Genomic DNA, 23,012 nt, shown 5'->3' on the forward strand with positions numbered 1-23,012 from the left:
AATCAGGACTATTTGTCAAGGTTTTTCAGTACTTCGTTGGCGAACTGCTCTGCAAAGGACTCTCGTTCGTCTTGGGGCAGTTTTGAGGCATCCAGCCGGGCTGCTTGGAGTTTCTTCAGTACATCCGCAAAATCAAGCTCTTTTTCCGAATGATTCAGTAGGGGCGTGGTGAGATCAGCATTGGACTCGACTGGTTTAGCTGGCGTTTGTTTCTGGTGCGTTCTCCATGGATGGCTTTCTATAGTTTGTCGTATGAGATCTGGGTCGAACGGTATGTACTCAGCTCCAGACGTGATGAATATATCTTCGTATGGAACGTTGGACAGCTCGCCATTGAGTCCAACCACGATCTTGAACCCGTCCCATTGGAGTTCTTCGTTGTGTTCGGTGTACTCGTCGTCCAATTGAAGAGCCAGACTCTCCAGCAATTCAGACAACGATTGCAGCTCTTTTTCTGTAGTTTGTTGACAGTCGATACAGACCACGATCCCCTGGAGCTCGTCTCGTAATTCACGGGCCTCTGTACTTTTCAGCTCGTCAAACCATTCCTTGCTAGATTGGTACTCGTCCACAAAGATCGACACCTTCGACTTGTAGTACTTTGTCTCTATAGCAACGTTTTCCACAATGATTCCGCTCTGAGTACCATCCTCCAGACTATTTACATCGCCTATTAGCGAGACGTCCTCCAACAATTGCAATTTATCAAGCCCAACCTGGCTAGTCACCAGTATTCTGTTCACCATAATGATCTGGCTGTGCAAGAATATCAGGTTTATAAACAAAAAAACTACTTGTACTTTGTTTGTATTCTATGGCACCGAAAATAGACATCAACGCGCGTGTGACCGAAGGAGACTCTCTCATACAGTATGCTCTTACATCCGACGACTACCTGGATCAGTTCGTGCCGATCATCAAGGCGGAGCTTGCCAACAAGAATTCCCTTGAGGATCTGATCGTGAAACTCGATTCCGCGTACAAGGAGAGAGAACAAACACTCGAGGGAGTTTCGTTCGAGTCCATTGACAAATTGACCAGCTCCATCGAGAGCATTTCGGACGTGGCGCAGTCCTCTGGAGCAATCAGTCAAGAAGTCAGCATGGTCAACAGCCAGCTCCGTAAAACTGGCTTGGAGTACCTGGACAAAAAGATGTCGGCACTCAATTACAAAAGATTACACAACAAAATCTCAGAAACCATCTTGACCATAAATCTGTGTTTGGATATGCTTGACAAGACCAATAAGGTGTTTGAATTGTATCATCATAAAAATTACTACAAAGCCCTCATAAACCTGGACCTTTTAATGAAGAGCCGATCCGAGGATATCGAAATGTTTGAATTCACACAGAAAATACACAAATCTCTCCCTGCAATCAAGGAACTGATCATCGACGAAACGTTCAACCAACTGGTGAGATGGTTCAACGTCAGTTTTGAGAAAAATCTCACCCTTATCGGAGAGCAATTGTTTGAGCATTTCGAGGTTCTGAACCATGCTTGGAACGAACAGCAGGCAGAGGACCCGAACTTGCTCTCGTTTAAGGTCAACACTCCGTTGGAAAAGGCTTTCAGAAACGACGAGCTAAAGTCTTTCAACCCACTCTCAAACGACAAGGTCCATGTTGATTTGGGACCTGTGTACCATTCGGTCATGGTTTTCGAGCTGATCGACGAGTTTGAGAAGCTGAAGGACGATTTTTCCAATGAGCTTCTTCGTAAGCGTGACCGGTTGATCTACCCGATTAGAGAGGCATTGGCTACACAGAAGCTGGACATGTTCTCCAACAACGAGTCGTTGAAGATCGTCATCTATTCGCTTGCTGCCCTGTTGGTGGCAGACAGATTCATTGGAGCCAAACAAGAATACAAACTACGAAGCAAAAAACAAACAGACGACCTGTACAGTTCGATCATGAGCAAGTTTGTTCCGATTCTGAAGGCCCATATCAACAAGTATGTTGGAGACTTCCAACACTTGAAAGAACTTAACGATATTCTTGGAGTGTTTGTTCAAATCCTGGAGAATTACGACTTTAACGTGGATTCACTCTACCAAGTGCTAGTCACCCTGCTCCAGCAGTACATCAACACACTTACAAAGGAGTTCGAACTTAATTACGAAAGCTTGTCCGAGGAGGAGAACCCGCAACCGATTACCATAGAGAACCAGACCCAGCTCGACAATGTGCAATTAAACTGTTTCCACAAATTCAAAGAAGCACCAAAGGAGTTCCCTGTGGTGCTACCATTTTCGATTATCTACGCTGCCACTTGCCTAAAGCTCAGGTCGTTTATTCACGATATCTACGAGTTCTTGGGCAAATACTACATTCATAAAAATTCTGAGATTCTGAAACTCATTGGCGAGTCTATTGATTCGGTTTTGATCAAGGTTGTGCTCAAGGACCTGAAGACCAAGATCAACTCCTCGTACAAGGAGGAGGTGTCGCAGAACCTCATCAACATGGAATTTTTCTCGAGATCTGTGAAGGAAATCGAAAACTACCTGAACTACTCCACCGATCCTATAATTGCGAGATTCCGGTCTTCTTCGTTGCTGATCAGACTGCAGTCACAAAAGGAGTTCCAGAATACCCAGACTAAGGCGGAAGAAGGAATGTTCGACATGGTGGACTCCAAGATTGACATGTTGTTCGACATGATTGATTTCGACTGGGAGTCGAAGGAGATCAACGAGGAGCCAAGCATTGGTATCAAGGACATGGGACTATTTTTGGAGAACATTTTCATGTTGGACTTTTCTCATTTGCCTTACAGCATCAAGTCTCTGTTGTTGATCAGAACCTTTGACAAGATTGTCAACTTCTTCAAGCAAGCAGTTTACCAGACGGATTTCATCACCAACGAGAGCATATCGAACTTCGAGCTAGACATCAAGTACATTGAGTCGATCATTCCAGACTTGAAGTTGCAGAACGGCAATGCGAACCAGCTTTCTGCCGACCCAGACAACGCCAGCTCCACTTTCCAAACGATCTTTGTTGGGCTGAAACAGATTATCGACTTGCTGAAAGACGGCAACCTGGAGACCTACAAGGACGAGACTACGCGCATGCGCAAGTTTGACACTATATTACCAGAGCAGGCTATAGATCTGATCCAGAAGCTGGAGGACTTCCAGATGTTGAAGCGCGAGATGGACGAGAGCTCGCAGTACGGCCAGGCGAGCGACTCGGAGGACGCGAACGGCGAGCCGTCGCGCAACATGTTTGGGTTCAAGCGGACCAAGACGTCAACCTCTTTGAGCTCGCCGTCCAAGATGTCTGTTTTCAAGCGGCAGGTTTCGTGAGCTAGATCTGGACCTGTTCCCAGCTGAGCCAGTCGCTGCTTCTGTTTGGGATCAAGCCCAGCTTGTTCAATTTCCAGACGCCCACCAGCATGTTACCCAGACAGCATGCCACATATAGAATCTGTAGCATAGTTTTATCCGGATCGTTTTTCAGCTCCAACACCTCAAACTTCTCCTTGACCTGGAAGATTTCCTTGGCCGAGTTGACAAACAGCATCAGAACCATCATGATTGGGATCAATTGCAGCGAGTTCGGCGACATGTACATCATGATGAGGTTCATGGGGATATTTTTCGCTGGCGAGATGGCCACGTCCCAGGCCCTTTGCTTCTTGAGCTTTTCAAGGTCGTAGGACTTTTCGCTGGATTTTTCGGTCGTTTTCACCTTGCCGTCCTTCCATTGCTTGAAGAACTGGTCGTTGAAGCCCGGTGGGTTTTTCGCAGTCTTTTTTGGCGCCTTGACCGTCTTTGTCGTTGGCGTTCTGTATTGGTCAATCCAGTCCATATAAAAATAAAGATAGAAAAATTAATTTTATTATGGAGGACTATAAGTTAGTGAAACACGCTGCTCCACGCAAATATTCGTACAACGACTCAAAAACAGTGATCCATGTCAAGTCGTCCACGCCGTTTATGTCTGCGGTGAAACGGATCGACAAGACTTTTGGCTACTATGACTCAAAGTACACCAAGAAGGGAAAACCCATCCCCAACGAGAACAAAAACGTGGGCTACATTACGGTGCGCGGAATGGGAAAGACCATTCTCAAGGTGATGAACCTGGCGTTGTACTTTGAGCATGAACAGAACCGCAAAGTGGAGGTGTTTACAAAAACCCTGACGGTTCTGGACGAGTTGAAAAGCACAAACAAAGACAAGGACGATGTTTTCCAAAAAAGACAAGTGAGCTGTGTGGAGTTGCGCATCCATTTTACCAAATCATAGAGCGCGTGTTCGTCGTTACTTATTATCGTTAACAGTCAACCCTCTGGCCAACCTCTCTATACATTTTTCCTGGAACCCGGTGAGATACTTGAGGAGCTTGTTATATTTCTTGGATTCCTGCTTCCCTTCGCAGGTTGGTTCCAACTTGTCCAGAAGCCGCGTGGTTTCGTCCAGACACTCTTGGAAACTGCCCAGAAAGTACCGTCGCTCGAGACGGTGCGTGATCTGGCTCTGGGTGACGTTATCGATCGCACATAAGTTCACGTCCTGGAACTGTGCGTTGGTGAAGGTGTCAAACTCGCTGATAACCGGGCCCTCTTTGCGGAAACGGTCGCTCTCCGCGGCAAACTCCTCGTCCGTTTGACCCTTCCGCACACGCACCTGCCCGCTGCTCGTTCGCACAGACACCTCGCCGGTGTTGTACTGTGTCGGGTCTGCAGCCTGCATTGAAAATTTGAAATTATTTTTTCACTACACTGCTTCACAGCCAAAATACTCACTGTTGTTCAAATCAGATAAATACTACTCCTTGAGCCCATTGATGGTGGCCACGCAGTGGCGCGTGTGCCGATAGTCTCTGAACTCCAGCAGCCAGATGCCCTGCCACGTGCCGGTCGCCAGGCGTCCGTTGCTGATCGGGATGTTCAGCGAGGCACCAACAAGCGTCGACTTCACGTGGCCAGACATGTCGTCTGGACCTTCGTCCGTGTGCAGAAACCGGCCCTTCGTACCGCCGTTGTCAGGACAGATAAAGTTCAAAGCTGTGGTCATGTCGGTGCGAACGTCAGGGTCCCAGTTCTCATTCAAACTCAAGGCACACGACGTGTGCGGGACGAACAGATTGAGCATTCCAACTTTGTAGTTCTTGATCTGCGGAACCTGCTTGAGCACCTCTTCGGTCACCAGGTAGCATCCGCGCGACCGTGCGCTGAAAGAGAATTTGGCTTGTTCCCAGGACATTATAATTGCTGAAAAAAAGATTGTTATCTTTTTACATAATCAGTCGGAGTCGGAGACTGGCTCCGGCTCGTAGTCGCTATCGTCGTCCTCGTCCTCAGCGAACGCAGACTTCACCAGAAGCATCGTCTCAGGCGAAACAACGTTGTCTGTGGAAGGATCAAGCTGCGGCAGGTCCTCTTCCTCGTTGTACTGCCACACTTTGCGGAGATCTTTGCGGTACACAGCCGTGGCTAGCGTGAACAGCAGCAGCGACGGACACAGGTACAACAGAGCCGGCTGGCCGTGCTGGAAGCGGTGCAGCACGGCAATGGTGGTGCTGAGCCCAAAGATGTAGCCAGAAAGCGCACTCCAGAAGTACGGCTTGGGGTATTTCTGCAGATGGTGGAACTCGGTGTCCGGATGCGTTTGGTGGTAGCTGTACAGGTCAAAGCGCAGACACAGCGACACAAACAGTGCAGGGATGATGATGTCTCCCAGTCCGAGGATGGACATCTCGATGTTGTTCTTTTCGACAGAGATTCCTCGCGGGATGAGCAGTTTCACCGGGATGTCAATTTTGGTGGCCACGCTCAGCATAACATCTGACCCAAACACAAAGTAGATGTCGTAGATGAAGAATAGAACGAGCATGATGGCTGCAGGTTTGAAGCTCGGGAGTCTGGAGATCGAGATGGTCAGCAGAGTGAACGAGGCCCCGAGGGTGTTGCTGAGAATCCAGTTGTTTTTGCCGTCACATGCAATATAGATTGCTGTGGTGAGCGAGCCCAGGATCCAGCCGTACACGTCGGCGTACGAGAAGTAGTAGTTGAACAGCTGAGATTCCTTCTTGATATCCGAGCGGGTCTCGAGCAACAGCTCGCTCTTGACAATTTTCTCCGCCTCGGTCGAGTCTGGGAGCAAGAAATTTTCCTCCACCCCAGACGAGTGGATCTCTTGATCTTCCGAGATCGTGAATGCAAACCTTGTGGATAGGTGTTTGGGGCGACGGCCCAGCGAATGTGCGATCTTTCTATTGATTGTCTTGATGGTGTATGTGACTGCGAAGGCGTTGGACTTGATGCTCATCAGCACAAGGTAGCCGTTCAGCAGGGTGCTAATTTTTTCGATCCCATAGTTATTAATGGCAAAGTACAGGCCCACCAACACGATGCCGGCAAGAATGGGCATTGCGGTAGCGTTTTTCTCGTCGATCGCGGCGTCTGGGATCGACGTCTCGTCGCGGTCTGTGGGATCAAACAGCGGGTGGTTGATGTTGGCCCGTTTAGCGTTTGCAGGCCGCTCAATCGTGGTGTAGCTGCCTACAACAACCAGAAACACGGCCAAAGACATCATCGTTCCGTACGACAGAAGCTGACTATCGACGACCGACTGGCTGTGCAGGAAAACGGCTAAATCTTCTGCCAATTGCTTGGCATAAAAGCGACCCGACTCAATGTATTCGGCCATTGAATAACAAGAGAAAAATATTAAACAGGGTAAATATTTTCTTACGCGCATCGATCGTACGTGTCCGAAAAAGTTGGCCAGCCAGGAATTCTTGACCCTTTACAATTTAATGTCTTCTTCTTTAAAAGAACTAGAACAATTTAACTGTGGCTACAGAACCACAAACGTAAGTGAATCGTCAATGTCTCGCTGACCTGATAGTACCCGGCCATCAAGAATGGACCGTTACCAGCAGATGGTGCAGGATCTAAGAACTTCAATAACTATATCCTCATTTCGATCTTGCTGGGAGTGCCATATCTGTTGACCAAGAAACTTGGTCTTGGATTGTACTCGTTTGTGTTTCTGTTTCTGTTGCTTGGATTGCCATTGTTGATGGCTTGGTGGACCGTTTTGTCTTCATACTCCCCAAGACTCAACGAGAAGGTCAAGCTTCCAAACAAGGGTGTTCAGTTCTACCTCGACTTCCACGACGAGGAGCTCAAGAACAAGTACAAGGACAACAACAAGATCCCAATGGAAACTTTCCACGAGCTCTATTTCGCTGGCAAGGTCTCTTTCAAGGGTGACGCTCTTGACGTGATGGAGTACAGACACGACTGGGCAGCTTTCAGATTCACAGCCAGTTTGTACAAATTCTTCCTGCTCGGCTTCATTCCTGAAGTTTTGTTGCACACAAAGTCCCAGGACGAGGAACAGGTCAGAGACCACTACGACAGAGGTGACGACTTCTACGAATGGTTCCTGGGTCCAAGAATGATCTACACCTCTGGTGTGATCACCAAGATTAACGAGGCCGAGACTCTCGAGGAGTTGCAGGACAACAAGCTCAAGATTGTCTGTGAAAAGATCGGTTTGAAGAAGGGCGACAAGATGCTCGACCTTGGTTGCGGCTGGGGTACTCTGGCCTCCTTTGCATCCTCCCAGTACGGTGCGGAGGTCACCGGTATCACCCTTGGAAAGAACCAGACCAAGTTCGGTAACAACAGATTGGCCTCCTACGGTGTCTCTCCAGAGCAGTCCAGAATTGTGTGCTGCGACTACAGAGACGCTCCATTGCCTGCTGTTGAAGGAAAGAAGTATGACAAGATCACGTGTTTGGAAATGGCCGAGCACGTTGGTGTTAGACATTTTTCAACGTTCTTGAGACAAGTCTACGACATGTTGGAGGACGACGGAGTTTTCTTCTTGCAGTACGCTGGCCTGAGAAAGTCCTGGCAGTACGAGGACCTGATCTGGGGTCTGTTCATGAACAAGTACATTTTCCCTGGTGCTGATGCTTCCACTCCATTGGACTTTGTCACTTCTAATTTGGAAGGAACTGGTTTTGAGGTTGTTAGCATTGATAACATTGGTATTCACTACTCCGCCACCCTGTACAAGTGGTACAAGAACTGGCTCTCCAACAAGGACAAGATTGTCTCCAAGTACGGCATCAAATGGTACAGAATCTGGAAATACTTCCTTTCTTACAGTACCATCATTGCCAGACAAGGTTCGGCCACTTGTTACCAGATTGTCTTGAGAAAGAACATTAATGCTTACCACAGAGTCGAGTACATTCCTCACCAGGAGGGACTGCTTGCTCCAGCATCCAGACTCAAGAAGTGGGCCAAATAGTTTTTACGGCTTAAAAATATCATCTAACTTATCTTTTATTGACTAATCCCAAGACCAGGTGATCTGGATCTCTCCGAGATCAGGGTCGGCCAGCTTCTGGAACGCGGTTGGAGAAAAGTCCAGGTCGTTGTCGCCACATGACTCGCACGAGTCGACAACACGCACAGTCACAGAGTTACCGTTGTAGTGAGCAGTGATGCTTCTTCCACAGTAAGACGAGATATCGTCGCTGCCGATTTCAGTCTCGTACAACGAGTGAGCAATAGCACACACAAGGTCAGAGTCGGTGCTCGACGTGCCACAGTTGTCTGCTCCCACCTCGTAGAAAGTACCTCTTCCGGTGTTGGTGCCGGTTGCAGAGGAAGTGCTACTGGTGGTGGAGCTGCTGGTAGTCTCCTCGGTAGACGTGGTAGAGCTGGCAGTCGAGGTGGCTGCTGGAGCAGAAGTGGTGGTCACCTCTGCGACGCTGCTGGTAGCATCAGAGCTGGTGTTAGACGTGGTGCTGGTAGCCTCCTTCTCGCCGGTAGTGGTTGGGTAAGACTCGACGTCATCGTCCGAAGAACAGTCGTCAGCAGTGTTAGTTGGGTAGTAGTCATCGGCCGTGGTGGTTGGGTAGTACTCGTCGTCAGCAGCAGTGGTGGCAACATCTGGCGAACCGTTGTTGGCAGACGTGATCCAGTCAACATCACTGATGTCGACAGCAGTGTGGAACTTGTCTCCAATGTACTCCAGGACCTGAGAAGCCCGTCCGTCAAGGTTTCTGAGATGGAAAGGAGCGGCTGCGGCGTGAGAGCAGAATGTGGCAAGCAAAAGAGTGGAATATTTCATTTTGAATGATGGACAACTGTACCGATACCAAGGATATTTGTCCACCTTTTTATAGGGCTACCGGCTCGCGGCTTTCACAGCTCTTTAGCATCATCCCTGTAATTAGCTGTTCTCGACAAATTAGATTCTTTGTCCCCTGCATATGCACCGGCCCTCTTCCTTGGTCCAGCCAACACAGTCCCATCGTAGTCAGGGGAACAAACAATCGCGCTCGGTTAGCGCGCATTCAACTCCTGTCCGATAGCTGCACAAAACGCGAAATCTACCGACTTTTCTGCAGGTGTGAATTAAATCTGTTCTCGAATCAAGTAAATTTAATGCATCTCATATCGGGTAATAACAATAGATTTTTTTTGCTCGCAGAGATTTAGCGAGTAAAATCTCATCGCTGTCGCATCTCGACTTTCTGGGTCACTTAACTGTGGAGTTTAACTTCTGATCCGCATCACTTTGCTGTAGCAATACAAATCAAGCGCAAACCGTTTTAGAAGCAGCCTGTTTTGCGGGAACATCTTAGCAACGTTGTTCATCTTTAACGAGTTGATTTTCTGATCATACAGCCAATGTTTCAAATCCGGTAGCGTCGACAACGTAGGAATATCTTGGTAGGGGAAATATAAATTTTCCGGATCTATGCTCAGGAGTTTCTTTTTGTTCGTTGAGACTAACTGGGAAGTGAGATAGAGATTTTTCAATGCAAGGATCAGCGGAGATGCCTCATTTTCTAGAGGCGTACCGCCTAAAACAACAACCAGATGGATCAGGAAAGCTAGAAACTGCTTATTCTCAGTTGCATCATACAAAAAGAAAGTGTTGAGCCGAACAATAAGCAGTTGGTAAAAAACCGAGTTCTCGTTAAGACACTTTTCCCGTTTAGTCGGCTGCGAATGCACCACATCATCAAAGCATTGTTTCATTTTGGTAGCTATCAGCTGGGTATCTTTCTCGATCGAGTATAATTGGCTGACGTTGACTAAGTACCATTGAGTTTCTTTTGATCCGAAATCTGGTGCCTTGGTATGAACCAGCCCATCCAAAGCCGATGTGTTGCTGGTGTATATGAATTTAATGAAATCCAGCGTATACTTGTGAGTGATCCGGGATGCTGCTCTTTCAATACTTGCGGTTAGCTCTGTCTCTTTGAAGCAAAGCAACCCAGACCATAACAAGGACGTAAAAAGTGGATTTTCTGCAAAACTTTTGATCAAGGTATAGTTCAGTTCGGAATGTGCTGCGACCGTTTTGAACCCTTCAAAAAAGATCGACACAATAGTGCTGTTCTTATTGATGTTGAAATAGACCAGAAGATTTTCGAAAAAGTCGCTCAGCACCATCAGAAATTGGTTGACTGTGTCTTCGTGTCTACTCAAGTCCATGATATCGATATAGTACACCAAGCACGCAGTGTATATCTGGAACTCAACTGTTTGATTAAACTGCTCCGTAGTGATTTTGTTCTTAACAGGGTCTCTTTTCAGTCTATTCTCGTTCTCCTGCTCCCGGAGAGATAATGGGTATTTCAACAATGTCTCACAAAGTTTGGACTCCAAGAAGTACTCCCTGACGGGCTGTATGCCATCGATGATCTTCATCAAGGAGCTGAGAAGTATATCTCTATACTGCAAGGTGAATGCGTCGTTTGATGGGGGAGAAACTGTGGAGTTGACGTATTTGTGCACAAAGTCGAATGTTGGGAATCTTTTTCTGTACAAGGCACTTATTTCTCTTAGTGATTTGTCTCCTCTGATTTTAAACCATTCTTCTGCCAATTGTGGGAAGTTGATGTAGGTTTGCAGAACGCTCACAACCAGTTGAATTGAGCATTTCAAAAGTTTGGATTCGGGTGCTCCGTGCAAGCCAGAAACAAACACTTCGAGAGACTTGGTGATTTGTTGGCAGTACTGTTCGGAAGTATCCTGATACAGCTCGTAACTTTTCAGTACGGAGAAGAATAAAGTGCAAAATTCTGTTGTGACGGAGTTGTCGCCGTATCTTAAAGTGACTGCAGCCACGTTTTTTTCAAGGATCCCGCTTTCTATCAGCGCCTCGTAGCGTCCTTTAGAACCTGCTGAAAAGTTCTGGTTCAACCGTTTCAGAGACGCCAGAAGTTCATTCACGTTAGTGTCATTGCACTTTTTTAGTTAGTACTCATTCTAACTAACCTACCTTTTTAAGGACTCCGTTTGTTGACGTCTTGACATTGTCTAGCAGATACTGGAAGCTGGAATCTGTCTTTTTCTGGCTGTTCACGATGAACCGCGTTTTTTCCGCTACCGAGCGCTGTCTTGTTGGTTCGGCATAACTTGTTTTAGTGGGCGACATGCTGAACGCTCTCATAATAAATAATTGGCTAGAAATTAAATAAAGGGTTGCCCTTTTTAGGGATACAAAGGCGGTGCACCACAAAATAAATCAGATTAGGGCAGTGTTTCGTGTTAAAAATCTAATCAAGCAAAAAATGTACACTATATAAGATCTGAAACATGTCCGTCGAGTCAATCAAGACAGGTGGTTCCAAAATAGGAATTAGATCAATCTTGAAACGAGTATTTTCAATCAAAATAAACAACACAGGATCCAATTCGCCTCGCTGAATTTCCAAAACAAGTGTGCAACAGATTAGTAGTTGCCTATTTAATTATAAAAAGGTTTGCTGATCAGGGGCACAAGATTAAAACTCATTCCGGCAGGTCTTGACACGTCTTTCGCTTGAATATGAACAATACCTCTTATGTCAAACCGATTCCCAGCCAGGCTGGATATTCGTATCTGTCCAGTCTCCAGAACTGGCAGAACTCGAACCATTATTCGCATCAGTCTCAATCGCGCCAGCCGGGAGACGGACACAAACTCGTGGCAGCTAGAGCTTCCACTAAGGACTCGTACACCAAACCATCCAAGTCTAGCGCTCCACTTGCTCCATTGAACGCGTTGCAAACCGCAAACAGAACCGCAAAGCACAATCACAACGGAAAGCAGAACAACGACCACAAGTCCACGGTCGCGTGCTACAAAAACGATTACTCCAATCACTACATCCACTCGGGTGTTCTTCCGGTCAAGTACGTCAGAAACGCCTCTCAGCCGGTTGAAGGCTATCCCAAGCTCCAGAAACTTGTCAAGCTGAAAGAGCAGCAGGTTTCAAATTTTGCAACCAAGGCGTACGGCTCACGAGTCAAGCCCGAGAAAATGGTGGACACTTTGAACAAATGGATTTACGAGGACAATCTGCAGTTCGACGTGATCATGATTGGGGCTCTGTCCGAGAACCAACTGCTGTACCCCTTGGTTTCGCAGCTGCCAATTGACAAGCTGTGTGCCAAACCGGGGTTTTTGTTCATCTGGGCCTCCACCCAGAAGATTTCCGAGTTATCCAAGCTGCTGTCCAATACCAACACATGGACAAAGAAGTTCAGAAGATCGGAGGAGCTGGTGTTTGTTCCTGTTGACAAGAACTCTCCGTATTATCCAACCGACTCTTTGATCCCTGAAGAGCAGCTTTTAGAGCAAATGCAATGGCACTGCTGGATGTGCATCACGGGTACTGTCCGCAGATCGTCCGACAAGAACCTGATCCATTGCAACATCAACACAGATCTATCAATTGAAAACGAAACTACCAGGAATTCTGCTGTTCCGTCACAAATCTACCAGGTGGCTGAGAACTTCTCAACCTCCACCAAAAGATTGCACATAATTCCATCAAAGACAGGCCTTGACCATCCTGTCAAACTGAGACCAGGCTGGGTTATCCTGAGTCCTGACGTGCTGCTTGATAATTTTGATCCCAACAAGTACAAACAGGAAATCTCTGTTCTAGGTCCAAACATCCCGCTTGACAACGAGATTGAGCAACTGAGACCAAAGACTCCTGTTTAGCACGTCCTTGCACGGCTGGTCCCCATTACAATGATTAGCATGTTTAGTTATAATATATGTCTGCATTTCAAGATAGTATACAGATAGTCTTAACTATATATGAACAGACCAAACTAGGTATAACTGGCAGTCGCCAAATTGAAAGAATTGAAGTAGTGGCAAGCAATATAGTTTGAAATGCTGCCTAAAAAAATAAAAGTCACCAACTTGTAATAACACCTCACCCAACCGCTAATAAATAAATATAATCAAGCCCATAGTGTACAATGTATAAAACCTTGTCATCGCTGTTGTTTTCATGTTCCTGTGAATTTAGGCACCAATGGAGGCAAAGTAACGACCAGATTCGAGCTCCTCGATAGTAGATTCGATAACCTCGTCGTCGTCGTCGTCTTCAACCAACTCAATGGTGGCATATTTGATTAAATCCCACTTCTTCCAAAACAGCAGACACTCGTTTATGTTGTCGGAATCGACAAAGTCCTGAAGATAGTATTTGGTTTTGATCAATCTATCTTTCAATTGCTGCAACCGAACGTTGGCTGGGACCTCGGAAACACGACGAGTGGCTTGCTTTGGAGCCTCTGCAGGATAATCACTTTCGTACTCTGTAATATTAGTATGTGTGGAAATCTCCGACTTGTATCCTTCCTCTTCATCAGAAGTGAGAGCAATGGAATTGGGGGTCTGTGGAATGGCGCTGCCTCCATCATACCCGTAAACTTCGTCCTCGTCAACTGCCGTTGCATCACAGTATCTGGCCCAAGCCTCGTCGATAGCACCGACAAGATACTCGAAACAGCGACTTCTAGCTGCAAAGTCCGAGTTTGGAAGACTGTGTCTTGATTTTGGACTCATTTCAAGAGAAACCGTTTGTGAAACGTTGGCTGGAGAAGTCACCACTGAGCTTCTTCTGCTGAACATACCATTATTTGAGGTGGCTTCAGTAGAGCCTCTGGAATCACAAGGCTTAGAGTCGTGACTATCTTCATCGTCACTGTATTGACTCACAGCTTTGGAGATTTTGAGATCCAGTAACGGAGAAGAAAGCGAGTTCTTCAGAAGCTCTCTGTGATTTCTTCTCTTGTTTCTGAGCCGATTTCTGTCCTTGAGAGTGGTGGGTCTTCTTGAACTTTCGTCTTCAGAAGACTCATCCTCGCTAGACGAGTTCTTGCAACTACGTGTGTAGAGCAAGCCCCCCTTATTTGATGCCAGATGACAAGGCTTTTTGCGTGCTGGATACGACAGAGACTCGGAAAAAGTGTTTTCTTTATCCTGCTCCGCGTTCACAGATGATCCTCTTTTCAATGAGAGCACCATTGTTTCTTGGTCGTGTACCTGGGCAAAACAATCAGAAAATGTAAAAGTCTCCTTTTTTTTTTGCACGTTAATGACACGTATTTTTCTGCCAACCTACCTGCGGAACTGACCAATCAGCGTCGAGTATTGGAAGGCGAAGGAAACTGAACGTAACAACTAAGTAGTCCAGAAAACAAAGAGTGTATCCTTGTAGTAGTCCCAAAAACCTATTTATTTGCGAAGAAATATGAGGCTTGAGTACTGGTACCAGCTAAAATATAACTTGGTATAACTTGGTGAACAAGTTGTATAAAACCAGAGTGGCAAATTTGCTGGAAAAAAAATGTGGGAATAAGGAAATGTAGCGCAATAAAATACAAGGTGGCAAAAATATAATTGCTTGAGCGCAGAACATTTCTGTGCGGTGCACGCCGCACAGACGTGTCTAGAAGGAGTCAATTTTGTTTTTTTAAATTTTTTTCAGCTGGGAGGGATACGGTGCACGGGTTTATTGGTAGGGGTGATGCGACGTGATGTACTCTGCCACTTTGGGCATTGTGTTGCTCGTCCAGCTGGTTTCATTCGCTTGGATCAGTTTTCGGATGTCGGAGGAGCTCACGTTGAGGTTTTTATCGTCTCCGGACACGACGTGGATCTTATCGGCCCAGGTAGCAGGAACGTCTGCCAACTGGCCGTCTTTGATCATGCCGACAAAGCTCAATTGGTCCTCCAAGGAGAGAGATGTGTTCTTGCGAGTGAGAACAAAACAGTCGTTTGTAGAGAAAAAAGAGCCCAATGCGTCGCCGAGTTTCTGCGGCACATAATATTTCGGGTCCAAAAGCCTTATCAGTGTATCGTAGCCAAGCAAGAATGTGAGCTTCAAGTTGTTTGATTGTGTCTCGGCAAGGTAATTCTGTATTTCTTTTGCCTTGTCGACGAACAATGAACAATTGGTGATTCCGACTCCGCAAGCGACTCCGAGTTGTTCGCTGATGTGGTCGGCCATTTTGTACATCATTGCGAGCCGATCTTCAAATTTCGCCGGTTGCACGCCTTTGTCGGCGTTTTTCACCGACAGCAGCAGAAGCACAGACTTTGAATTGATACTTGTGTGCGACATGGAATGGTCGTCGAGCCTGCTATGGTTCATCGATTTGGCAATCAACGAGAAATGGCCATTGTGCGGCGGATTGAACGACGAATCAAGCACCAGAATCTGTTTGGTCAATGGGAGAATGAACTGGTTGGCTGGTGCTGTGTACACCAACTTGAAAGAGTTGTGTCCCGCAGACAGAATCGACTGCAACTGGGAAGTTAAAGAAGACATGATAATTTAATACGATTTTTTTTTCCGAATCCGGGGATATATAGATTTGTCTAAAAATCGGTCTATGTGCTTTACCAGTTAACAACTCTAGACCATTCACTCTCAACAACACCGTACTGGATCTCGGCAATCCAGTCGGCAACCTGCTTGGTCAAAGGACCGAACTGCTCACCTGGAAGCAATGGAACATCGATAGTAGAATCTCTGTAGCCAATCTCCTTAATAGGCGAAACAACGGCAGCAGTACCAGCACCAAATGCCTCCACCAACTCACCAGATTTGGACTTGGACGAGATCTCGTTGATGGTGCAGTATCTCTCGCTAATGGTCCATTCGGCAGGGTCGAGCCTCTCTCTGGCCAATTGCAAAATAGAGTCTCTGGTCACACCTTCCAAAATAGTACCGTCTAAAGGAGCAGTCACCAACTCCTTTTTACCAGAAGCATCCTTGAAAACAGCAAAGAAGTTCATGGTTCCCACCTCGGTCACGTTCTTCTCAGGACCAAACAACCACAGGTTTTGTTGGTAGCCTCTCGAGGCGGCCTCGAGTTGCGGCTTGATGCATGGAGCATAGTTGGCACCCAACTTATTGTCACCAACACCACCAGGCCAAGCTCTGGTTGCGTAGTCGGTAGCCTCAAGCTTCACTGCTTTGAATCCAGTCTTGTAGTAAGGTCCGACCGGCGATGCAATGACGAACAACAGAGCTCTGTCGGGAGAGCTAACACCAAGGCCAGCAGTGGTTCCGATCAAGGTAGGTCTAAGATAAAGAGAGTAACCTCTGGTGTCTGGGATGAAGCCCTGGTCAACCTTTAAAAGCTCACCAATCAGCTTGATAAGCTCCTCAGACTCAAAAGTAGGAAGACAGATTCTGGCAGCAGACTTGTTCATTCTCTCCATGTTCTTGTCTGGTCTGAACATTCTTATCTCACCCTTCTTGTCCTTGTAAGCCTTGAGGCCCTCAAACAACTCGAAAGCGTAGTGGAACACACACGAGGATGGGTCCAGTGAAAAGTTTCCGTAAGGCTTGATCTCTGGAGTGCCCCATCCAGACTCAGCAGTCCACTCAATAGTGAGCATATGATCGGTGAAAGACTTTCCAAAAACCAACTGCTCGTTAGGCAACTTGGCCTTCGGACTGGTAGTCTTGGTGATCTTGAGCTTGGAGGAATCTAGAGCAGTTGACATCGATCTCGCAAATTCAGTGCTTCTGAACCGGTTCTTTAGTAAAAACATAATAAGCAGAACTTTGTTTTCTTATAAGTGACTAATTTTTCCGCGATCTGGTCTCCTAGAAATATGGTGTTTGATGAAAAATTAAGGAATCTCGGCTTGTGAAGGGTAAAAAAAAATTCGCATCTTTCTTTTTGGGCAGGGAATTTTATCTAGCCGATAAGTTATGCTTTTCTGGATTTGTTAAGCTTTTTATCGAGATTTGTCAATCTCAGATTCCGTTGTTTTTCCTCTTCTGGTGTTAGCTGTAGTGATCTGTTTGGCAACGGTTGGTCTTTGAACGCAGACTTGAAAACACTTAGTCTGTCTGCTTCCGATAAAACACCATCGTCTTTCTTGACCTGTTTATCCTTCTTTTTCTTTTCCTCCTTTGGCTTAATCTTTGTTCTATTCCGCTCGATCGCAGACCGTTTCTCCAAAACTTCGATCAACTCCTTGGTTTTGTCAAACAAGGTGGCCTGGAGTTGTTCGTCTTTCAGCTCGGACCTGGTTTCGTTCGAAACAATAGAACACTCTTTAATATAGTTCCCGCCCTTTCTTTTCACCAGCTCCGGAGTATTCATCGCAAACAAAAACGACTGCATTCCGTGTTCGCCAGACTTGAGCAAAAACCACCAAATTGGGTACATCAAAACGTAAAGGAACAGTCCCCAAACAGTTCCCAGCGACAAAACACGACGCGTAGACGGAGTTCTCACTATTCCCGGATTCACAACGTTCAACCGCGTGTTGTTTGGCTCTCCGTCTTTTCTCTGGAACATGTCCAGTCTTCTTTGGTACTCCTTGGCAAACATCGAAAGCATCAGCTTTGAGCTTCCGTACACTTTCCATGGTTGTTTCGATGGATATTTCCGTTCTTCCCATAATAAATCGTCAAGATTGATCTCTCCCAAGCTTTGACTCATGCAACTGGCCAGCAACACGCGAACGTCTCTGTCTGCTGGCTGGACTTTCAATGCTGGCTCTAATAAAGTGAGCAGATGGTAATGGCCAAGGTAGTTGACGGCCATTTGGATCTCCACTCCATCCACGCTCGACTCTCTGGCCTTGCCCGAAGGCTCGGAGTCTGCTGCCAGACATAAGATACCGTCGAGTCTCCGAGGCGGAGTTTGATCCAGCCACTTGGTGGCAAACTTTCTGACCGAGTAAAGCGAGGACAAGTCGCAACTTTCCGCGTAAATCAATTGGTTTCCTGTGTCATCTCTGAGATCTTGAATATAGTCGGCGATCCATGCTGTTCCCACGCCTTCCAAGTCGAGCTGAGACGTTAAAAGCACCAACTGGGCACCTCTCTTGGCAAGATCGTAGACCAAAGATGCCCCGATTCCCGACGTTCCTCCCGTCACCATGTAGACCTTGCCGTGTAGGTCTCTTTCCCAGGTATTGGTAGATCCGTTCAAATAGTACTTCAAGGATCCAGCAAGAACCACCAGCGGCCCATACATCTTCACATAGTCCCATCCAGGAACCTTGTCGGTTCCTTCTAGCAAAATAGTCCCGAGGATATTCAATGGCATACTAAACACGAAACAAGGGGATCAAGAGAAATTTGGCGATTATTCAGAAAAAGACAGACACAGCCGTGAAAAAAAATTGATTGAAAAATCTCTAATCTTTGTATTCAACATGGACGAGGTGCTTTTCTATAATTCGGTTGGCGATCCAGCCAAGAAGCACTCCACATCGTTTGGATTTGTTTCTAGCACGCGTTCGACGCAACAAGTTGGTCAGTACAGACAGTGTTACTCTGCAAATAACGGTACTGTTCTCACTGGAATAAATGGAGAAAATAAAATCATTTCTGCCTGTCACAGCAAGGCGTTGGTTCACGTCTATATACTTGGAAAAGAGTCACCGGAACAGACCATTCCTGTTCCAGAGGAGCTCATTTGTCTGGAACTTTGTCCGCATCCAAATTCCACAGATGCATGGCTCTTGGTTGCAGGAGCTGTTAGCGGAAGAATCTACGTTTGGGAGCTGGATTCCGGTTTATTGCTTGCTGTTAAAGAGTCGCACTACCAGTCTGTCAGTGTGATAAAGTATGTCAAGGGATATTTGGTCAGCGGCGGAGCTGATTCGCGGGTGGTGGTCTGGAAAGTGTTGGACATGATGTCAGACTCTCACAAGCCTTACGCCATTTACACCGACCACACGCTTCCAGTCACAGATTTACTGGTGACAACTGGGCTGGTGAACGATCTGAAAGTCTGGTCTGTTTCTAGAGACCAAACTATTAGATGTCACGACCTGACCTCCCAGACTCTGGTGACAACATTCATCGCTCAGCAACCTGTCTCCTCGATCACCGCAGACCCTGCATACAGAAGCTTGTATGTTGGCTACGAGGATGGAACGATCCGGATGGTGAACTTGTTTGATGCTCCATCCAAGACCCAAATCTGGGAGCATGTTGGTGGCTATGGTAAGGTGATCACATTGAAAGACGATCCTGAGCTGCGCGAGACTTTTGTCAGCCACCAAGCCGAGGGCAACTCAATCACCAAGCTGGAGATCTCATTTGATGGCTCGCAGCTAATTTCGGGAGACAGTAAGGGTAAAGTGCTTGTCTCGGACGTTGCTACCAAACAGATTGTGCGAACATTGAAGCCGCTTGCGGGGGCAGTTTCCACGCTTAAACTTTTCAGAATCAAATCTGACAGTCTGAAGTATGCTCCAACCAAAAGTTCTGTGCGTGGAATTCCCGTTTTGAAGAGAAGTCTGGTTGACGAGCCGGAATTGCAAAGACACGTTGTGTTCAAGAAATTTGAAAAAGCCGACAAAGCACCAGAATTCAACCTTGAACGGTTCTTGGACATCACAAAGTCTGAAGCCAAGTGGTTTACAAACTTTACCAACGTGGATTCTACGGTCAAGAAGGAAAAGGAGGTGGACACCGCAGAAATCGATAGACTGAGAGAGGCCAATGCTGCTCTGAGACAGAAATACGACGAGCTGTACGAAACGCATTCAAAGCTATTAATGAACAATAAATAGAATACATAATATCATTCCCGTTTCTTGCGAGAAGGCGACAGCGGACGATTGAATCCCTTTTCTCGGTTCATATACTGACGGTACTCTGTCTTTCTCTTTTTGTTGGCTCCGTACGAATTGGTACCAGCGACTTTTTTGTTTTTAGTCGACCCAAACCCATCAAACCCAAACATTGCGGCAAGGTCAGGTTCCTCTTCTGTTAGCACAATTGGCTCTTCTGCAATAGACCGTCGCCGTCCGCGGTTATCTTTGTTATCTTTTGGTTCTTCAGATGTGTCTATCTTTTCCTTTTTCTCTGGCAGCTCCTCTTTGGTTTCGGTGGAATTGTCTTTACTGGATTCTTCAAGCTCCTCACGCTTGCTGTCTTTTGGACCCGGCTCATTTTTCGGCGAGTCTCTGTCCTTCAGCTTTATCTTTATTTTTGACATTAATTTTTTTTCAGATCTAAGAAAAAATTTATTTAATCATCATGTCTGAAAAGCTCACCAAGAAACAGCTGAAGGCTCTTCAGTTCAAGTCGAAGAGCTCCAAAAAAGCAGCAGAGACGCTCGAAAAGGTCGAACAGACCAAACAGGAACAGCCACAGCCGCCAAAGAAAAAGACCCGCAGAAGAAAGGCCTCTACCGAGGATAAAAAGGATAAAAAAATCTTATTTATCGGTAACCTACCCTACAACGTGACGAGCGACGACCTGCAGACCCACTTTAAAAGCGCCAAACCCGACAAGGTGCGAGTTCGCCAGGATAAGGGAATAGCGTTCTTGGAGTTTGGTACGGAGGCAGAAGACTCGCTCAGCAGAGTGGAAACTGCTTTAAAGATGCACCATTCGCTAATGAACAATCGAAAGATAAATGTGGAATTAACAGTTGGCGGAGGCGGAAACTCGAAAGAACGGCTCTCCAAAATCAAAGATAAAAACGAGAAACTGGACAAGAGACGGAAACAGCTCGACTTGAAGCGTCGCATGCACGAAATGGAAAAACGCAATGCGTCCAGCACAAACAACGACACCAGCAGCAACGACCAAGCTTCAGCCACCGGCTCCACGGGCTTGTCCGTGCACCCGTCCCGGTTGAAGCTTCTTGAGAAATGAAAATGCAGCAAGCATCTATATCGGTGTGTATGTATAATTTGATCACAAGATCTGGCACTTTTTGTGTTTCTTCACCTTTTTCTGTATTGTAGAGGAAGTTTGGTTTGGTGAAGGAGACGTTTGTTTCACTTTAGTAGGTTTCGACTGTTCTGGTTCTTCGGAAGGAGGATGTAACACCGATCTGATTGCAAACTCGAAAATCTCGCGGACTCCCTGTTGTGTAGCGGCGGAACATTCCATGTATTTTAGGCAGCCAACTTCATGAGCCAACTTATTTCCCTCTTCCAAGGTGATTGGGTTCTGGCTGTTTTCTTCCAGCTGGTCTAGAACGTGCGGATCGTCTCTAAGATCCAGTTTGGTTCCCACCAGCAAAACAAGCACATTTTTAGGAGAGTGGTGTCTAATTTCAGGGATCCATTTGTTCTTGACGTTGGCAAAAGAGGTCCGTTCCACGAGCGAGAAACAGATAAGAAAGATCTCCGTTTGCTGGTACGAAAGTGGGCGCAACCGGTCGTATTCTTCCTGGCCAGCAGTATCCCACAAGTTGAGGGTCACTTTTTCGTCGTCCACCATCACATTGGCCGAATAATTGTCGAACACCGTTGGCACATAGTCCTCAGGCATCTGGTTGGTGGTGTACGAGATCAACAGACACGTTTTTCCCACGGCACCGTCTCCAACAACAACACACTTAATACTTCTCATGGTGAATAGAAATGTTTTTGACAAGAAATGGAAAAAACCAAGATCGTTTGATTAATTGAACAAGAAAAATTCGCCTAATGGGGTAATCAAATTTAGGGGAGCCAAACAAAATAAAAACGCGACAGATTTCGCACTTGGACAGTGGTGACATGGTGTGTTCTCCTGAATCTTGATAAAAATAGTAACTTATCTCATGACTGTTGGTTTGGGAAAGTGTTGTTGCCTGCTCTAGCCACCGAATTCCTGATGCATTGTTCTCCTATCCTGATGGGTATTTAGTACAAGCTTGACGTCGCAACATCATACACCACTTTCCTAAAAACTCCGGATGTCATCCGGATCAGGCAACCGATGGTCGGATTACACGGTGCAACTGGACTGAAAAAATACATTTCGCTAATGCAGGCCCTTGGAAGGTGCATCACAATTTCCTAAACAGCTAAATTACGTTTGTTTTCTCCTGCTACTGTTGCAGTTCACCTGCAGGTTCCGAAATATTTGTATTGGAGAATTAAAGCCTGGCAACCACCGCAATGGGCGTTTACTCTAATCGGGAGCAAGCATTCGGCGGCTTGTATTTACTTGACTTTCCATTGCAAACCGGCGCTATGTGGAACCGAATGCATTTTTTTTACGCCGTCCACTCCCGTGTAGAACTATAAATTGACACCGGCCCCCCTGTTTACCTTTTCTTCTTCTCTTCTTTCATCTTTACAAACTTTCAAGTTTCAAAGTTTAATACCGCTCGCTGAAGGCACTTACCCATTCATCAACCAACCCCCCAAAAGTTACAATGCAATTCGTCTCCGTTCTCCTTATGGCTGCCTCGGCTCTCGCTGCTTCCACCGGCGTTACTGAGTCCACAACCGAAACTTCCGTTGTCGCCGTGACAGTCACCTCTTGTGACGCTTCTGTGTCCGACTGCCCAGCTAAGAATGGCACTTCCTCGGTCTCCACCTACGAGGCTGCCGCTGCAAACCAGGCTTCCTTCTTTGCTGCTGGTGCTGCTGCTCTTGCCGCTGGTGCTCTCCTCCTCTGATTTTAACGGCTATTTTCTTTCAATATTGGTTTCCATCATCTATGATTGCGTTTCATTGTATCCGCTGATTACGTGCGGTTAATGTTGATGTATTTAGCACGTTAGATTTGATTTATTTTGTATCTTTTTTTCTTTAATGGTAATTTGCAGTATAAAGGATGTAAGTCTACTGGTAGCTGCCAACATACTCTCACACGAGCTGCTCTTTTCACCACTTGCAAGCTCGATACAGCTCTCCCGCCCACTTCCACTGTACCTTCTTTTCCATCCGGCTTCCCTATTTTGCGTCGATCGTCGCCTCTGGCGTCCCGACAAAATAAATTTGAACC

At 46.4% G+C, this 23,012-nt stretch overlaps 24 protein-coding genes across 24 annotated transcripts; 9 read left to right on the forward strand and 15 right to left on the reverse strand.

Annotated features, from left to right (window-relative positions):
- Positions 1-8: 8 nt before the first annotated feature.
- Positions 9-746, reverse strand: OGAPHI_002576 (uncharacterized protein; the record flags this gene model as incomplete). Its single annotated transcript, XM_046203460.1, has 1 exon — positions 9-746. One exon carries the CDS (start codon positions 744-746, stop codon positions 9-11), a length of 738 nt encoding a protein of 245 aa, XP_046063235.1.
- Positions 747-814: 68 nt separating this feature from the next.
- On the forward strand, positions 815-3,316 carry OGAPHI_002577 (uncharacterized protein; the record flags this gene model as incomplete). The annotated part of the gene is made up of 1 exon (XM_046203461.1): positions 815-3,316. One exon carries the CDS (start codon positions 815-817, stop codon positions 3,314-3,316), a length of 2,502 nt encoding a protein of 833 aa, XP_046063236.1.
- On the reverse strand, positions 1,279-1,659 carry OGAPHI_002578 (uncharacterized protein; the record flags this gene model as incomplete). Its single annotated transcript, XM_046203463.1, has 1 exon — positions 1,279-1,659. One exon carries the CDS (start codon positions 1,657-1,659, stop codon positions 1,279-1,281), a length of 381 nt encoding a protein of 126 aa, XP_046063237.1.
- On the reverse strand, positions 2,518-2,757 carry OGAPHI_002579 (uncharacterized protein; the record flags this gene model as incomplete). The annotated part of the gene is made up of 1 exon (XM_046203464.1): positions 2,518-2,757. One exon carries the CDS (start codon positions 2,755-2,757, stop codon positions 2,518-2,520), a length of 240 nt encoding a protein of 79 aa, XP_046063238.1.
- A 1-nt stretch (position 3,317) lies between the features above and the next one.
- On the reverse strand, positions 3,318-3,821 carry OGAPHI_002580 (uncharacterized protein; the record flags this gene model as incomplete). The annotated part of the gene is made up of 1 exon (XM_046203465.1): positions 3,318-3,821. One exon carries the CDS (start codon positions 3,819-3,821, stop codon positions 3,318-3,320), a length of 504 nt encoding a protein of 167 aa, XP_046063239.1.
- A 32-nt stretch (positions 3,822-3,853) lies between these two features.
- On the forward strand, positions 3,854-4,261 carry OGAPHI_002581 (uncharacterized protein; the record flags this gene model as incomplete). Its single annotated transcript, XM_046203466.1, has 1 exon — positions 3,854-4,261. One exon carries the CDS (start codon positions 3,854-3,856, stop codon positions 4,259-4,261), a length of 408 nt encoding a protein of 135 aa, XP_046063240.1.
- Positions 4,262-4,276: 15 nt separating this feature from the next.
- Positions 4,277-4,708, reverse strand: OGAPHI_002582 (uncharacterized protein; the record flags this gene model as incomplete). The annotated part of the gene is made up of 1 exon (XM_046203467.1): positions 4,277-4,708. One exon carries the CDS (start codon positions 4,706-4,708, stop codon positions 4,277-4,279), a length of 432 nt encoding a protein of 143 aa, XP_046063241.1.
- Positions 4,709-4,783: 75 nt separating this feature from the next.
- OGAPHI_002583 (uncharacterized protein) lies at positions 4,784-5,221 on the reverse strand (the record flags this gene model as incomplete). Its single annotated transcript, XM_046203468.1, has 1 exon — positions 4,784-5,221. One exon carries the CDS (start codon positions 5,219-5,221, stop codon positions 4,784-4,786), a length of 438 nt encoding a protein of 145 aa, XP_046063242.1.
- Positions 5,222-5,260: 39 nt separating this feature from the next.
- Positions 5,261-6,553, reverse strand: OGAPHI_002584 (uncharacterized protein; the record flags this gene model as incomplete). Its single annotated transcript, XM_046203469.1, has 1 exon — positions 5,261-6,553. The coding sequence occupies one exon, from the start codon at positions 6,551-6,553 to the stop codon at positions 5,261-5,263; it is 1,293 nt and encodes a 430-aa protein (XP_046063243.1).
- OGAPHI_002585 (uncharacterized protein) lies at positions 6,218-9,124 on the forward strand (the record flags this gene model as incomplete). The annotated part of the gene is made up of 3 exons (XM_046203470.1): positions 6,218-6,559; positions 6,869-8,223; positions 8,455-9,124. 3 exons carry the CDS (start codon positions 6,218-6,220, stop codon positions 9,122-9,124), a joined length of 2,367 nt encoding a protein of 788 aa, XP_046063244.1.
- On the reverse strand, positions 7,067-7,798 carry OGAPHI_002586 (uncharacterized protein; the record flags this gene model as incomplete). The annotated part of the gene is made up of 1 exon (XM_046203471.1): positions 7,067-7,798. The coding sequence occupies one exon, from the start codon at positions 7,796-7,798 to the stop codon at positions 7,067-7,069; it is 732 nt and encodes a 243-aa protein (XP_046063245.1).
- Positions 8,330-11,452, reverse strand: OGAPHI_002587 (uncharacterized protein; the record flags this gene model as incomplete). Its single annotated transcript, XM_046203472.1, has 3 exons — positions 8,330-9,047; positions 9,581-11,193; positions 11,282-11,452. The coding sequence occupies 3 exons, from the start codon at positions 11,450-11,452 to the stop codon at positions 8,330-8,332; spliced, it is 2,502 nt and encodes an 833-aa protein (XP_046063246.1).
- A 378-nt stretch (positions 11,453-11,830) lies between these two features.
- Positions 11,831-12,994, forward strand: OGAPHI_002588 (uncharacterized protein; the record flags this gene model as incomplete). The annotated part of the gene is made up of 1 exon (XM_046203474.1): positions 11,831-12,994. The coding sequence occupies one exon, from the start codon at positions 11,831-11,833 to the stop codon at positions 12,992-12,994; it is 1,164 nt and encodes a 387-aa protein (XP_046063247.1).
- Positions 12,995-13,306: 312 nt separating this feature from the next.
- OGAPHI_002589 (uncharacterized protein) lies at positions 13,307-14,314 on the reverse strand (the record flags this gene model as incomplete). Its single annotated transcript, XM_046203475.1, has 1 exon — positions 13,307-14,314. One exon carries the CDS (start codon positions 14,312-14,314, stop codon positions 13,307-13,309), a length of 1,008 nt encoding a protein of 335 aa, XP_046063248.1.
- A 487-nt stretch (positions 14,315-14,801) lies between these two features.
- Positions 14,802-15,620, reverse strand: OGAPHI_002590 (uncharacterized protein; the record flags this gene model as incomplete). Its single annotated transcript, XM_046203476.1, has 1 exon — positions 14,802-15,620. One exon carries the CDS (start codon positions 15,618-15,620, stop codon positions 14,802-14,804), a length of 819 nt encoding a protein of 272 aa, XP_046063249.1.
- Positions 15,412-15,630, forward strand: OGAPHI_002591 (uncharacterized protein; the record flags this gene model as incomplete). The annotated part of the gene is made up of 1 exon (XM_046203477.1): positions 15,412-15,630. One exon carries the CDS (start codon positions 15,412-15,414, stop codon positions 15,628-15,630), a length of 219 nt encoding a protein of 72 aa, XP_046063250.1.
- Positions 15,631-15,691: 61 nt separating this feature from the next.
- On the reverse strand, positions 15,692-16,855 carry OGAPHI_002592 (uncharacterized protein; the record flags this gene model as incomplete). Its single annotated transcript, XM_046203478.1, has 1 exon — positions 15,692-16,855. The coding sequence occupies one exon, from the start codon at positions 16,853-16,855 to the stop codon at positions 15,692-15,694; it is 1,164 nt and encodes a 387-aa protein (XP_046063251.1).
- On the forward strand, positions 15,802-16,435 carry OGAPHI_002593 (uncharacterized protein; the record flags this gene model as incomplete). The annotated part of the gene is made up of 2 exons (XM_046203479.1): positions 15,802-15,815; positions 16,078-16,435. 2 exons carry the CDS (start codon positions 15,802-15,804, stop codon positions 16,433-16,435), a joined length of 372 nt encoding a protein of 123 aa, XP_046063252.1.
- Positions 16,856-17,016: 161 nt separating the features above from the next.
- OGAPHI_002594 (uncharacterized protein) lies at positions 17,017-18,369 on the reverse strand (the record flags this gene model as incomplete). The annotated part of the gene is made up of 1 exon (XM_046203480.1): positions 17,017-18,369. The coding sequence occupies one exon, from the start codon at positions 18,367-18,369 to the stop codon at positions 17,017-17,019; it is 1,353 nt and encodes a 450-aa protein (XP_046063253.1).
- A 109-nt stretch (positions 18,370-18,478) lies between these two features.
- On the forward strand, positions 18,479-19,846 carry OGAPHI_002595 (uncharacterized protein; the record flags this gene model as incomplete). The annotated part of the gene is made up of 1 exon (XM_046203481.1): positions 18,479-19,846. The coding sequence occupies one exon, from the start codon at positions 18,479-18,481 to the stop codon at positions 19,844-19,846; it is 1,368 nt and encodes a 455-aa protein (XP_046063254.1).
- On the reverse strand, positions 19,270-20,274 carry OGAPHI_002596 (uncharacterized protein; the record flags this gene model as incomplete). The annotated part of the gene is made up of 2 exons (XM_046203482.1): positions 19,270-19,783; positions 19,922-20,274. The coding sequence occupies 2 exons, from the start codon at positions 20,272-20,274 to the stop codon at positions 19,270-19,272; spliced, it is 867 nt and encodes a 288-aa protein (XP_046063255.1).
- A 41-nt stretch (positions 20,275-20,315) lies between these two features.
- Positions 20,316-20,939, forward strand: OGAPHI_002597 (uncharacterized protein; the record flags this gene model as incomplete). Its single annotated transcript, XM_046203483.1, has 1 exon — positions 20,316-20,939. The coding sequence occupies one exon, from the start codon at positions 20,316-20,318 to the stop codon at positions 20,937-20,939; it is 624 nt and encodes a 207-aa protein (XP_046063256.1).
- Positions 20,940-20,981: 42 nt separating this feature from the next.
- Positions 20,982-21,644, reverse strand: OGAPHI_002598 (uncharacterized protein; the record flags this gene model as incomplete). Its single annotated transcript, XM_046203486.1, has 1 exon — positions 20,982-21,644. The coding sequence occupies one exon, from the start codon at positions 21,642-21,644 to the stop codon at positions 20,982-20,984; it is 663 nt and encodes a 220-aa protein (XP_046063257.1).
- A 793-nt stretch (positions 21,645-22,437) lies between these two features.
- OGAPHI_002599 (uncharacterized protein) lies at positions 22,438-22,683 on the forward strand (the record flags this gene model as incomplete). The annotated part of the gene is made up of 1 exon (XM_046203487.1): positions 22,438-22,683. The coding sequence occupies one exon, from the start codon at positions 22,438-22,440 to the stop codon at positions 22,681-22,683; it is 246 nt and encodes an 81-aa protein (XP_046063258.1).
- Between the last annotated feature and the right edge of the window lie 329 nt (positions 22,684-23,012).

This window comes from Ogataea philodendri (genome assembly GCF_020536065.1).
Source record: "Ogataea philodendri strain CBS6075 chromosome Unknown scaffold1, whole genome shotgun sequence".
Taxonomy (NCBI): Eukaryota; Fungi; Ascomycota; class Pichiomycetes; order Pichiales; family Pichiaceae; genus Ogataea; species Ogataea philodendri.